Raw genomic sequence first — 14,209 nt, 5'->3', positions numbered from 1 at the left:
CAGCACATTACATTGTGAGCACAGCACATTAAATGGTGGACACTGCATATGACATGATGAGCCCTGCACACCACATTCCATTGTGGGTACTGCACGGCACATGCCATGGTAGACAATGTACAGCACATTACATGGTGAGTACAGCATATTACATGGTAGGCACTGCATGGTGCAGCACATGACATGGTGAGCGCTGCACAGCACATTACATGGTGGGTACAGCGCATTACATGGTGGGCACTGCATGACACAGCACATGACATGGTGGGCACAGCGCATTACATGGTGGGCACTGAATGGCACATAAGATTACATGGTGGGCACAACACATTACATGGTGGGCACTGCATGGCATAGCACGTTTCATGGTGGGAAATGCAACTGCACATTACATGTTAGGAACTGCACATGACATGGTGGGCACTGTTGAACAGCACAGCACATTACACAGTGGGCACAACACACTACATGCTGGGCACAACACATGGCAGGGTGGGCACAGCATAGCACATGACATGGTGGGAAGTGCACATGACATGGTGGGCGCTGCACATTACACGGTGGGCACTGCACATTACATGGTGGGATCACTGTATGGCACAGCACATGACATGGTGGACACTGCAAATTACATAGAGGGCATTGCAAGGCACAGCCATGACATGGTGGGCATTGCACATGACATGGTTGGCACTGGATGGCACATCACATGACATGGTGGGCACTGCACATTACATGGTGGGCACTGCACATTACATGGTGGGATCACTGTATGGCACAGCACATGACATGGTGGACACTGCAAATTACATAGCGGGCATTGCAAGGCACAGCCATGACATGGTGGGCATTGCACATGACATGGTTGGCACTGGATGGCACATCACATGACATGGTGGGCACTGCACATTACATGGTGGGCAATGCAAGGCACAGCACATGACATGGTGGGCACTGCAAGGCACAGCATGACATAGTGGGCACTGAACATCACATGAAGGGCAATGCAATGCACAGCACATGACACGGTCAGCACAGCGCATTACATGGTGGGCACTGCAATGTACAGCAAATGACATACTGGACACAGCACATTACATGGGGGGCACTGCAAGGGACATGACATGGTGGGCACAGCACATTACATGGGGGGCACTGCAAGGCACATGACATGGTGGGCACTGCACTTTACATAGTGGGCACTGCAATGCCCATGACAGGACATGGTGGGCACAGCACATTACATGGGGGCACTGCAAGGCACATGACATGGTGGGCACAGCACATTACATGGGGGCACTGCAAGGCACATGACAGGACATGGTGGGCACAGCACATTACATGGGGGGCACTGCAAGGCACATGACATGGTGGGCACTGGGCACAAGAGAGCACATTACATGGGGGAAGCAGCAGTCTGTCCCCTAGCACAATAATTACACAACATCCCCCTAACAAATGTACTGACCTTATCATAACAGTATGGGAGATGTCCTTCCTCCCGGGCTCCTGCTGGTTAGGACATCAGCGCCCCTCCCCCAGACACTGAGGATCTGTGTGAGTGAACAGATCCTGTGATAGTAGTCAGGCATCGGCAGAGACAGGACTGGCTGCACTGACTTGTCTCCTCCATGTGTGCACAGAGGGCTCCTCTTCCTTCAGGAAGGCACACAGGAATTGACAAGCCACTTCCATGGGCCTATATTGAGGGAGGGGCCTGGAGCTGCAGCTCCACCAGCCCCTATGTTAATCCGGCCCTGGGCGGAGCATTAGGCTCCGCCTCCGCCAGTTACTCTATCTCTGCGTAGATGACCCAGGGGCGGTCACTCTGGCCAGACCAACTCATCGGCCGTCAGGGGGGGCGCCTGTCACTGGCTTCCCTCCTGGCCTCCTCACTTGCTAATTTGCTGTGCCGGCGCTGCGCTCCAGCAGGCCGGTCGTGGCGCCGGGGACAAGAGTATAGCGGGAGGCGGCCGCGAGAGGACGGGTAGTGGGACTTTATTTTTTGTGCTTTTTTGCCGCCCCCCCCCCTATGGCGCCCATGGCACTTGCCATGGCTGCCATACCCTAGATACGCCTCTGTGTGGATATAAATTGATGATTATTATTACATCTGTGTTTGTTCTGGTCCATTTTTTTAAATGGAACAAGGCTGCATCCTTTTCATTCTGACGGATCTGAATGGCTGTAATCAGATGGTATCCGTTTTATGTCCGTGTATAGCAAGATCCATATTTTTAGTTTATACTTTTGTCATGATTAGTTTCTTCAGCAACTAAAAAAAAAAATGGATGCAAAAACGGATGTAAACCGAATCGGTATTCATCAGTTTTTTTCTCAAAATAACATGACTGAACGGATGATGCCAGTGTGAAAGCACCCTACAATTTAGAAGGGAGGGGCTAGTTATACAAATAGCAGTAATGGGGGGGATGAGTTGATGGGAAAAATACCAGTTCAGTTTTTTAGGTGGAGAGGAAGTTTTCAGGAGAGATATATTTTCAGGTGTTATTCTGCCTTTTAAACTAAGGACCCTTCTTGAACCCTGTCGATTTTCATTTTCTGTAAAATCCATACAGGCTTTTCCCTAAAGCCTTACAGAAAAAAGGACTTCTTTTATAATCTAGGGGCTCACAAAAAATAATTATTACACCCAATGTGGGTCTTAAATGGTAAATTACACAGCCCTCTTTAGAGCCCATGAATAATATAGAACACAGGCAGCTGCGATAGAGCTTTTCTCTTTTATGAGAACCCACTGTACCCATTCTGTTTGTTACTATTGCTGTAAGAGCCCTCCATACTAAAATATTCACAGATACTCCTGCAGTATAGATTTCAGTTTCCTGCATAGTGTACATCACCATCCATGTCCATTGCAGCATCAGCACCTAAGGTATATGTCAGCATTTGAAAGCTATTCTAATAAAACTGAAATTTTGCATACACTACACTGTATAGCTCATCCATGATGCAGTTTATAAAATCACTGCATTTGCTCTAGTTCACTGCACCGTCTGTGATTTTCAAAGGATGCAATTACAGGATTAAAACTTGTTGCCACCATCTGTCAACGTTCTGTACTTACTCTCCCAATTTTTCCTGCATCTGTCATTATCCACTGCACAAACATCCCATAGCACCTGTCACTAAAACCAGACCATCCCCCACAGCAACCATCCACTGCACTAATACTGCCACCTGCAATAACTGTCATCCACTATCATTGTTCACAATTTATGTTGCAATCCACTATAGACCATCCAAAGTAACATCCAGTCACTTTACACTGTATCATTACTCATACAGTTGCAGTTTTTGGCTTTACTCCCCAATGTAATAATGGCTTATAAACTTCTGGTAGAGGTAGACTGTCAACCAAAACTACAGTCATGCACTGTACTGATACAATGTTCTTACATTGACTCACCCCCATAACACACCATTCCCCCTCTCTACCTTTTCAGCTATCAGTATAACTATATAAAAGGAATGTAGCAGGTCTTGTTCTAAAGTTCTGGATCACACTAGTGCGATTTCAGAAGTGACTTGAGTCGCACAGAGTCACATCACAATGGAAATCACATTGTTTTCAATGGTGCCCATTCACATTAAAAGATATGTAGAAACATTATAAATACCTATTTTAATAAGTGATCACATTCCCTCTGTTCTCAGCTGCATGAGAGCTGGGGGGAGGAGAAACAGCAGAACACTGGCCTTCCCAGTAAATGGGGGGGTGGGGGTGTCAGCACAAATCTGATCATTGGAGGAGAGCAGGCAAAGTTCCCAGCACAGCTAGAGAACTGATCATGCTGTGCTCTCCTGCTTAGTTTGGTCAGTATTTAATAGGAAAGCGGAGGGATTGGCAGGATCATCAGGGATTTCACACAAAGGAAGAAATACAACGAGAACAGGATACTTTCTCAACAAGTACATGGTATAGCAGGCACATATCAGGAATATAAAATGCTGGCTTTACATATTTTAAAGGTTATTTTTTTTTAATAACAAACATGTCTATACTTACCTGCTCTGTGCAAGAGTTTTGCACAGAGTGGCCCCTATGTTCTTCTTCTGGGGTGCCCCGGCAGTGCTCTTGGCCCCTCCTCTTCATCCGGTGCCCCCACAGAGAGACACTTTTGATGTGGACACTCGCTCCCAAGTCCTGCTGATGCGTCCATTGACACAAACAGCAGGACTCAGCCCCATCCCCCGCTCCCATGTCACTGGATTTGACTGATAGCAGTGGGAGCCAATGGCTATCCAATGAGGACGTAGACAGCGGCTGGAGTCCCTGGGCTCGTGCATGGTGCTGGAGCGGACGGGCTCAGGTAAGAAAAAGGGGGGGGGGGCTCTGGGGGCAGCTGCAACACATAAGGTTTTTCACCTTAATGCATTAACAAAACCTTGAGCCTTTACAACCCCATTAATGCAGGACAGCACAGACAGACTTTTGAAAAGGGTCCTGTGCTATTTTGTCGTAATTCCAGTATAACCTTGTCTCCATTGAATATGCAAACTAAATCCAAACTGAAACCAAGTCACACTACAAAATCACACTGAAAATTGGATCAAATTGCAGCTGCAGTAGTGTTAACAGAGCCTAAACTTTGTGCCCAAACATTTCTCCTGTCTGTTATCGGAAAACCTGTATGTCACTGAGCATCCAAACATCTGATAATTATTAAAGTCATCTATTATGTGACCATTTGGATTTTTACAGCAAGGCAAACAAAGCATAGCCTCACCATACAAAAAGGTAGGATCCTCTTTAGAAATAGCCCATATCTAATTACAGTAAAGTGATTCTGTGAAATGTATGCTTGGAATTATAGGAGACAGTGGTGGAGTCTACTTTGAAAAAAAAAACACCCTCAGTAACTGTCTAGTAACAACCAGATTTACCATTCAGCATGGCAACAATTATAGCATGTTACAGCTCAAAGTATCATTTTATACATATATAGGGGGAATTTATCAAAACTGGAGAAACAGGAATCTGGAGCAGCAGTCCATGGCATAAAATAAAAATAGTGCTGTGCTGTAAAATAAATACCAACAATAAGGTGTACTAAAATAATACACAATACAATAGTGCATGTCATACGGCCATATCTAGGCAAATCACAAATAAAGTGACAATGTGCAAAAGTACCAGTGATACACAAACACTGAATAGACGTATGCTAAAAAGTGAACACTCAATCGACAACAAACGTCCCTAGTTTCTGATGAATGTTCAATAACATAAAATAAAATGTGGTATCATATAATGTCCTTTTCTTCTTAATATAAGAACAGTGAAAAACAATAAACAACCGAACTATGTCCGTAAAGTGTCTTCTTTATATGCAGTGCAACAAAGCAAAATAAAGTGTTGAAGAGCTGATGGTGAATTGTAATAAAAAAGTCTATGGCAACCAATCAGCTTCTATTTTCAGCTTGTCAGGTAAAGTGATTCTAAACCCAAACCGTTATTTACAGTCTGCTCACCTAATTTGTATTTTGTAATAAAAACATCTTTGCCATTCTGAAGCTTCCCTCCAACCACTTTGCATATTATTTTATATATATTGTGATTCTGTACTTGTCAAATATGCTGCAGAAATCTCCCTCCACTGAGTCTGGCTGCAATCATTTTAACTTTGGGCAGCTGAAGCTGCTGCCCGTTCACTTCCTGGATTTACAGACACACAGCGACACACTTCCAGCTCTGCAGCTCTCATTGACCCTCTTGTGACTCATACCCACCTCCCTGTCTTGCAAACTCTCAGGAGAGTGAGAGAGAGAGCTGTGCATGATGTCATAAGCCTAGGCTAATGACCAGACAAGAAAAAGGAAGTATAAGTTATTTACTGGCAGAAAAAAATGTTTTACTATCCAAAGTTAAAACAACAAGGGCAGAAGATTTAATAGATAAAAAGTTGAAAAAAAATGACTGAAGTTCCGTTTTAACCACTTGCCCTCTGGAAGATTTACCCCTCTTCATGACCAGGCCATTTTTTGCTATGCGGCGCTGCGCTACTGACAATTGCGAGGTCATTTAACACTGTACCCAAACAAAATTTATATATTTTTTTTCACACAAATAGAGCTTTCTTTTGGTGGTATTTAATCACTACTGGGTTTTTTATTTATTATTACATAAACAAAAAAAGACTGACAATTTTGAAAACATTTTGAAAAAGTCTTTGATCAAAAAAAAGATCCCAGTGAATATTGATTGGTTTGTGTGAAAGTTATAATGCCTACAAACTATGGTATATATGGTATATATACTGGAATTTTTATTTATACTAGTAATGGCGGCAATCAGGGATTTATAACAGGACTGTGATATTGTGGCGATCAATCTAACACTAACCGACTCTGGGAGGAACTAACTGCCACTGACATCACCAGTGACATTATTACATTAATCAGTGCTAATAATATGCACTGTCACTGTACTGACACTGGGCAGGAAGAGGTTAACATCCGGGGCGATCAATGGGCTAAAAATGTGTCTAACAAGTGTTTGTGTAAATACTGTGTGCTGCTTTTACTGGGTATCTAGTTGTTTTCATTCCCTTAGCAGGGAATATAAAAACAACTAGATCCCCTGTCACTGAACACAGCTCTGTGCTGTTTACACTCACAGAGCTGTTCCGTGAAGCTCAGAGCTGATCGCCAGGTGCCAGCCTTCAATTACTGGCCAAGACTCATGATCAGCATGTACTGTGATGAATCACAGCACAGCCAGGCGGGTGGGAGCGCACGCACCCTATCCGGAAATGCAGAATCACGCAACTGTATATATATATATATGTGATTCTGAGCAGAGAGGCCGCCCTGTAGCAGCAAAGCTACCCTGTTTCCCCGAAAATAAGACCTAGTGTGATTGTCGGTGATGGCTGCAATATAAGCCCTACCCCCCAAATAATCCCTAGTTAAAGTCCTTGTAGGTCTTATTTTCAGGGTAGGGCTTATTTTCGGGGAAACAGGGTAGGGTTTATTTGGGGGGTAGGGCTTATATTGCAGCCATCACTGACAATCACGCTAGGTCTTATTTTTGGGGAAACAGGGTATGTGGGCCAGTTGTTAAATGGGTAATGTGTTTGTAAAGGCAGAATTTTTTTTTTTCCCTTACTGCATTCTAAACAGCAAGGTAAGAAACCTTCTGCATGCTGCTACCCCCACAGCCCCCACTAAATACATACCTGAGCTCGATCTTGATCCAGCGATATCCAGGAGATCTGAGGCTCTCCTGGGTCTCTCGCTCCTGATTGGCTCAGATGCAGCAGCAGGAGCTACTGGTGCCCGCTGCTGTCAATCAGAGCCAGTGTTGAGGGAGGTGTGCCAAGCTCCACTCTGTGTGTCTTATGGACACTTAGAGCAGGGCTTTGAAGCGAGCACGCACGAGTGCCCCCATAGCTAGCGGCTTGCTATGGGGCTACTCAGCCGGGGAGTGGAGCCAGGAGTGCCATGGGGGGACCCCAGAAGAGCAGGATTGGGGCTACTCTGTGCAATGGTTTTGGTAAGTATAACATGTATAACAAGTATAACATGTTTGTTATTTTTAAGAAGAAAAAAAAAACAAGGCTTTACAATAACTTGAAAGGAGAAATATGGCCAAAGCTCTTTTGGTCATACTTCTCATGTGGGTAACAGGAGAGGTATGACCATGCCATGCCATGCCATGCATAAAAATGAATGGAATTTTTGTCACCTTGTGACATTCCAATAAAGATTAAAAAAATGAGGAAACAGTGCCTTGCAATGTAAAAATATAAGGTACCGCCCTTCCCTTTCCCTTTGTTGGCAGCTGTGATCACTACCTGCAAAGAAATACATAGCATTTTTCTCTGCGTGTAGTTTCACTGAATTTTAGGTAGGAAAAAACACTTTTGTTTCTGGGGCCCACTACAGGTACAAACAACACATAATGCTTGCATATGTTGTATCGTCATGAATGTCAGATGTAGAAGAATATACACTATATTACCAAAAGTATTGGGACGCCTGCCTGTACACGCACATGAACTTAAAGAGGTTGTACACCTCCAAAAAAAATTGTAAGACAAAGGCATAATGAGCTAGTATGCATCGCATACTAGCTCATTATGAAATACTTACCTTAGAACGAGGCCCTGAATCGGCGGCGGCACACCGCTGACAGAGCCGACATCTTTCCCAATGTTACTTCTGGGTTCGCGAGCTCCAGCGCTGTGATTGGCCGGAGCTGCGATAACATCACTCCCGCGCATTCATTCCTTCAGTGCGCATGTGCCGATTACGTCGACGGCAGCGTATATAGTTAATATCTACTACGGTGCAAGTTTAGGAGATATTTACAGTACCTACAGGTAAGTCTTATTCCCTGTAGGTACAACTAAACAGGAAAACTTTACTTCCTCTTTAAATGGCATCCCTGTGTTAGTCCATAGGGTTCAATATTGAGTTGGCCCACCCTTTGCATCTATAACAGCTTCAACTCTTCTGGGAAGGTCGTCCACAAGGTTTAGGAGTGTGTCTATGGGTATGTTTGACCATCCTTCCAGAAACGCATTTGTGAGGTCAGGCACTGATGTGGACAAGAAGGCCTGGCTCGCAATCTCCGCTCTAATTCATCCCAAAAGTGTTCTATCAGGTTGAGGTCAGGACTCTGTGCAGGCCAGTCAAGTTCCTCCACCCCAAACTCGCTCATCCATACACACTCCTAAACCTTGTGGACAGCCTTCCCAGAAGATTTGAAGCTGTTATAGCTGCAAAGGGTGGGCCAACTCAATATTGAAACCTTTGGATTAAGACTGGGATGCCATTAAAGTTCATGTGCGTGTAAAGGCAGCCGTCACAATACTTTTGGTAATATAGTGTATTTTGGGTTGTTCTTTGGTGGTAGGCCACAGCTGTTGCAAGAAATAGCCAGAAATTTCAAAAAATATTATTTTTACTCTCTTTGACTAGTTCTTTGATATTAAAAAAAGAAGATAATCAGGAGACACTCAATAACATTTATCACCAACTGAAAGCAAAACTTGTCCTAAAAAACAAGTTATCACCTGAAGCAGTATTAAACCCAAAGGCAAACATTTACTATCTTGCAGCTTACCAATTCTTAGATGTGATGGTTGCATTAGTTATCATTTTAAGGCCCCTTTCACACTGGGGCGGTGGGTGTGTCGGCGGTAAAGCCGTCCCCGCCAAGAGAAGACAGTGATTATTGCTAGTGGTTATAGCAGTCGCTAGCGATAATTGCGAGTTAATTCGGCAAGCTGGTTGTCAGCAGCCTGCCCATGCACAGTTTGAAGTTCCCGTTGAATCGGCTGAGATTCGAACCTTCTATGGCCATCTTAAGTCTGTTGGTTTTCAAAAGAACAAGCTCTCTTGCAGAGGTAACCATGACAGGGTTGAGACAAACCATTTACCACTGACAGGAGAGGGGGGCTTACAATGATCTGATTTATTTATTTATTTATGTAAGACCTTTATCCCAAAAGGAAAAAATGGTTTGCTGTAACTGCTTAGAAAGTGTGAGCTGAAGTTTGGCTTCAATTTGTTTAGTGTATTTAATCCCCCGGCCACACCAGTGCAACTTGTCATGCAGTTTGATTTGAAATTTTTGTTTCAAATCGCATGACAAGTCACACCCCATTGTCCGCAATAGAATTGGTCAAATCCATGCGACTCCATCCACTACATTGTAGTCACACCGATTTTGAAAGTAGTTCTTGCACTACTACCACTCAGGTGTGATTTGCATGGACATCTGTGCTTGAAGTTGCGCAGATGTCTTCCAAGTCGCACTTGAAATCTCACTAACATGTGGCCTAAGTGTAAATCTGCTAGTACATCTTACACTCCCCTCCCCCCAGACTGACAATGCTGCTGTCCAAAAGGTGCCCCCTTTGCTTCTTCATCAAGAGTGGGGGCACTCTAATATTAAGGCGTGCTGCTGTCCGGATCGCCAGATGGGAAAAAGCCTAAAATAGTAAACAAATGCCGCCACCACATCTAATGATTGGTAAGCTGTAATATTACATTTTTTATTTTGGGTTTAATACCTCTTTAAGCAGCTGCAAAGATATGTCCAGTTTTTACACATGCCAAAGTTGCAAAACTGGGTTTGGGCATTAAGATTTATTTTGACCTTTGTCATCAAGGGGGTAATGAAATCTTCTGAATTAGACTCATCAGAATTACTTTTTAAAACTTAATAGATATAGTAAAGCTTATATGAGATTTTAAGGGATTAGGCCCCTTGTACACAGGACGCTGCTAAACGCACGTTCAGAGGCAGTTGGACGCTTTTTACAACTGCCCCTGAACTCATTCAATGTTATCCTATGTGACCATGTACACAGTCTTGTTTTTTGGCGTTTTTAGGCAGTTGCGTTTAACAGCGTTTCTTCTAAAGCAAAAAAATGGGTTCAGACGCCAAAGTTTCTGACGTTTCTAACGCCAAACGCGTCTAAACGCGGCTAACCCGCGTTTAGCCGCGTTTCGTTAATAGGCATTTATCATTTTGACCATTTAAAAAAAAAGAATACATTTTTTAGAAACGCTTCTAAACACGGCAAAACGGCGCTAAACACGGCATGTAAACGCGGCAAAACTGACGATTTAAATGTGGGTTACTATCTGTCAAGTTAAATCGTTCAGGAGAGGTTGTAAAAACATCCCATGTACATGAAGCCTTAGTTTAACATCTACTTTTGATGTCAGCAACAGCCCGCCTCTGCTTATATGCATCTATGGGCAACCCAAAAGGGAATCCCTATGAGTGACACTCTGTCATCACATTGTTTTCAGTCCTGCATCTGTAAACATCCTCCTTAGAATCCCCACCAACACATGCACCCACTTCCAGTGGATGGATCATTGGGGTTCCCCGTCCCAACAAGTTTATATACTGCAATGTACATATCATACATGGGAGACAAGCAGCTCTGCAACCAAGTATATTACAGTATAATCTGCTTCAGTCATCTCCTTGAAGCAGAATTATCAGCTCCCAGTCCAGCCTGCACCTGCCAGCAGGCACCCTACAGAATACGGCCGGCATCATACAGAATATGACAGAAGACACCCTACACCACACACAACACAGCATACACCCCTCAAAATACACAATGCACCTCACAGATATGGCACAACATCCACAATATACAGCATGCACCCCACATTATACACCGCGCACCCCACAATATACAGAATACAGCATGCACCCCACAGAATATAGCATACAACCCCACAATATATACCGCGCACCCCACAGAACATGGTATACAACCCACAGAATAAAGCACACAGCCCATATTATTTGGCAAGCACCCCACATTATACAACAAACACCCAACAGAATACAAAATACACCCCACAATATACAGTATGCACCCCACAACATACAGCATATACCGCACAGAATACAAAATATAGCATGCACCCCACAGAATACAGCATACACCCCATTATATACAGCATATACCCCATTATATACAGCATACACCCCATTATATACAGCATATACCCCATTATATACAGCATACACCCCATTATATACAGCATATACCCCATTATATACAAGTGCACCTCACAGAACATGGCATACAACCCACAGAATAACGCACAGTCCACAAAATACAGAATGCACCCCACAATATACAACACACACCCCACAATATACACCCCCCAGAACGCATCATACACCCCACAGAAAACATTATACACCCCACAGGAAAACATCATGCACCCCGCAATATACAGCATAAACCCCACAGAATAAAGCACACACCCCACAGAAGCCAGCAGCCTGTATACATTCTTATGGTGTCCATGCCTCCTCACCTTCCTCTTCCCCCATGTGTTCCTCACTCCAGCTGCAGCACAGTAACATCAACCTCATTCACCCCACGAAGTGTGAGGCCCCGGGGCAGGGAGGGAGGGAGAGAGGCGGCTGGCCGGTGTGTGAGGAGCGGGCAGTGTGAGGGGACCGTCCCGCCTCTATCCGTGCTTCCCTGCTCCTCTGTGTGTCCCCAGCATGGGAAATGTGCCGCTACCCACAGATGCTACAACACAGCAGAATGGGAGGAGGAAGGACAACCATCCACATTTCCCTGGGAAGGGATGCGCTGTGTGTATGGCAGAGCCCACATGAGCATTATGTCATAGGCGGTGTGCCGACAGGAAAACACCGCCGTCCTGTGTTCCCGGAGTGCGTCAAATGTGAATACAGCGATTAGTACACTGCAACAATACGTCACCTCACTGTACAGTGTTCACCCCACTACTACATTACGTCATTTCACTGTACAGTGTTCACCTCACTACTGCATTACGTCACCTCACTGTACAGTGTTCACCTCACTACTGCATTACGTCACCTCACTGTACGGTGTTCACCTCACTACTGCATTACGTCATTTCACTGTACAGTGTTCACCTCACTACTACATTACGTCACCTCACTGTACGGTGTTCACCTCACTACTGCATCACGTCATTTCACTGTACTGTGTTCACCTCACTACTACATTACGTCACCTCACTGTACGGTGTTCACCTCACTACTGCATTACGTCATTTCACTGTACAGTGTTCACCTCACTACTACATTACGTCATTTCACTGTACAGTGTTCACCTCACTACTACATTACGTCACCTCACTGTACAGTGTTCACCTCACTACTGTATTACGTCACCTCACTGTACGGTGTTCACCTCACTACTACATTACGTCACCTCACTGTACGGTGTTCACCTCACTACTACATTACGTCACCTCACTGTACAGTGTTCACCTCACTACTACATTACGTCACCTCACTGTACGGTGTTCACCTCACTACTACATTACGTCACCTCACTGTACAGTGTTCACCTCACTACTGCATTACGTCACCTCACTGTACAGTGTTCACCTCACTACTACATTACATCACCTCACTGTACGGTGTTCACCTCACTACTACATTACGTCACCTCACTGTACGGTGTTCACCTCACTACTACATTACGTCACCTCACTGTACAGTGTTCACCTCACTTTTGCATTACGTCACCTCACTGTACGGTGTTCACCTCACTACTGCATTACGTCATTTCACTGTACAGTGTTCACCTCATTACTATATTACGTCACCTCACTGTACGGTGTTCACCTCACTACTGCATTACGTCACCTCACTGTACAGTGTTCACCTCACTACTACATTACGTCCCCTCACTGTACAGTGTTCACCTCACTACTGCATTACGTCACCTCACTGTACGGTGTTCACCTCACTACTGCATTACGTCATTTCACTGTACAGTGTTCACCTCACTACTACATTACGTCATTTCACTGTACAGTGTTCACCTCACTACTACATTACGTCACCTCACTGTACAGTGTTCACCTCACTACTGTATTACGTCACCTCACTGTACGGTGTTCACCTCACTACTACATTACGTCACCTCACTGTACGGTGTTCACCTCACTACTACATTACGTCACCTCACTGTACGGTGTTCACCTCACTACTACATTACGTCACCTCACTGTACAGTGTTCACCTCACTACTGCATTACGTCACCTCACTGTACAGTGTTCACCTCACTACTACATTACGTCACCTCACTGTACGGTGTTCACCTCACTACTACATTACGTCACCTCACTGTACGGTGTTCACCTCACTACTACATTACGTCACCTCACTGTACAGTGTTCACCTCACTTTTGCATTACGTCACCTCACTGTACGGTGTTCACCTCACTACTGCATTACGTCATTTCACTGTACAGTGTTCACCTCATTACTACATTACGTCACCTCACTGTACGGTGTTCACCTCACTACTGCATTACATCACCTCACTGTACAGTGTTCACCTCACTACTACATTACGTCCCCTCACTGTACGGTGTTCACCTCACTACTACATTACGTCACCTCACTGTACGGTGTTCACCTCACTACTACATTACATCACCTCACTGTACAGTGTTCACCTCACTACTGCATTACATCACCTCACTGTACGGTGTTCACCTCACTACTGCATCACGTCATTTCACTGTACTGTGTTCACCTCACTACTACATTACGTCACCTCACTGTACGGTGCTCACCTCACTACTGCATTACGTCATTTCACTGTACGGTGTTCACCTCACTACTACATTACGTCACCTCACTGTACGGTGTTCACCTCACTACTGCATCATGTCACCTCA

At 44.6% G+C, this 14,209-nt stretch overlaps 1 protein-coding gene across 1 annotated transcript in view; it reads right to left on the bottom strand.

The window, feature by feature from the left end:
* The window catches only part of LIMK1 (LIM domain kinase 1), a 213,222-nt gene extending 201,000 nt beyond the window's left edge, over nucleotides 1-12,222 (bottom strand). The window contains exon 1 of the mRNA XM_073616568.1: nucleotides 11,830-12,222. Within this exon, the coding sequence (XP_073472669.1) occupies nucleotides 11,830-11,887 (58 nt within the window). The 5' untranslated portion in view covers nucleotides 11,888-12,222. The remainder of the gene's footprint in view (nucleotides 1-11,829) is intronic.
* Between the last annotated feature and the right edge of the window lie 1,987 nt (nucleotides 12,223-14,209).

This window comes from Aquarana catesbeiana, linkage group LG02 (assembly GCF_042186555.1).
Source record: "Aquarana catesbeiana isolate 2022-GZ linkage group LG02, ASM4218655v1, whole genome shotgun sequence".
NCBI classification, from domain to species: domain Eukaryota; kingdom Metazoa; phylum Chordata; class Amphibia; order Anura; family Ranidae; genus Aquarana; species Aquarana catesbeiana.
Note: the sequence above shows the minus strand (reverse complement) of the source record. Positions and strands in the feature narration are given on the sequence as shown.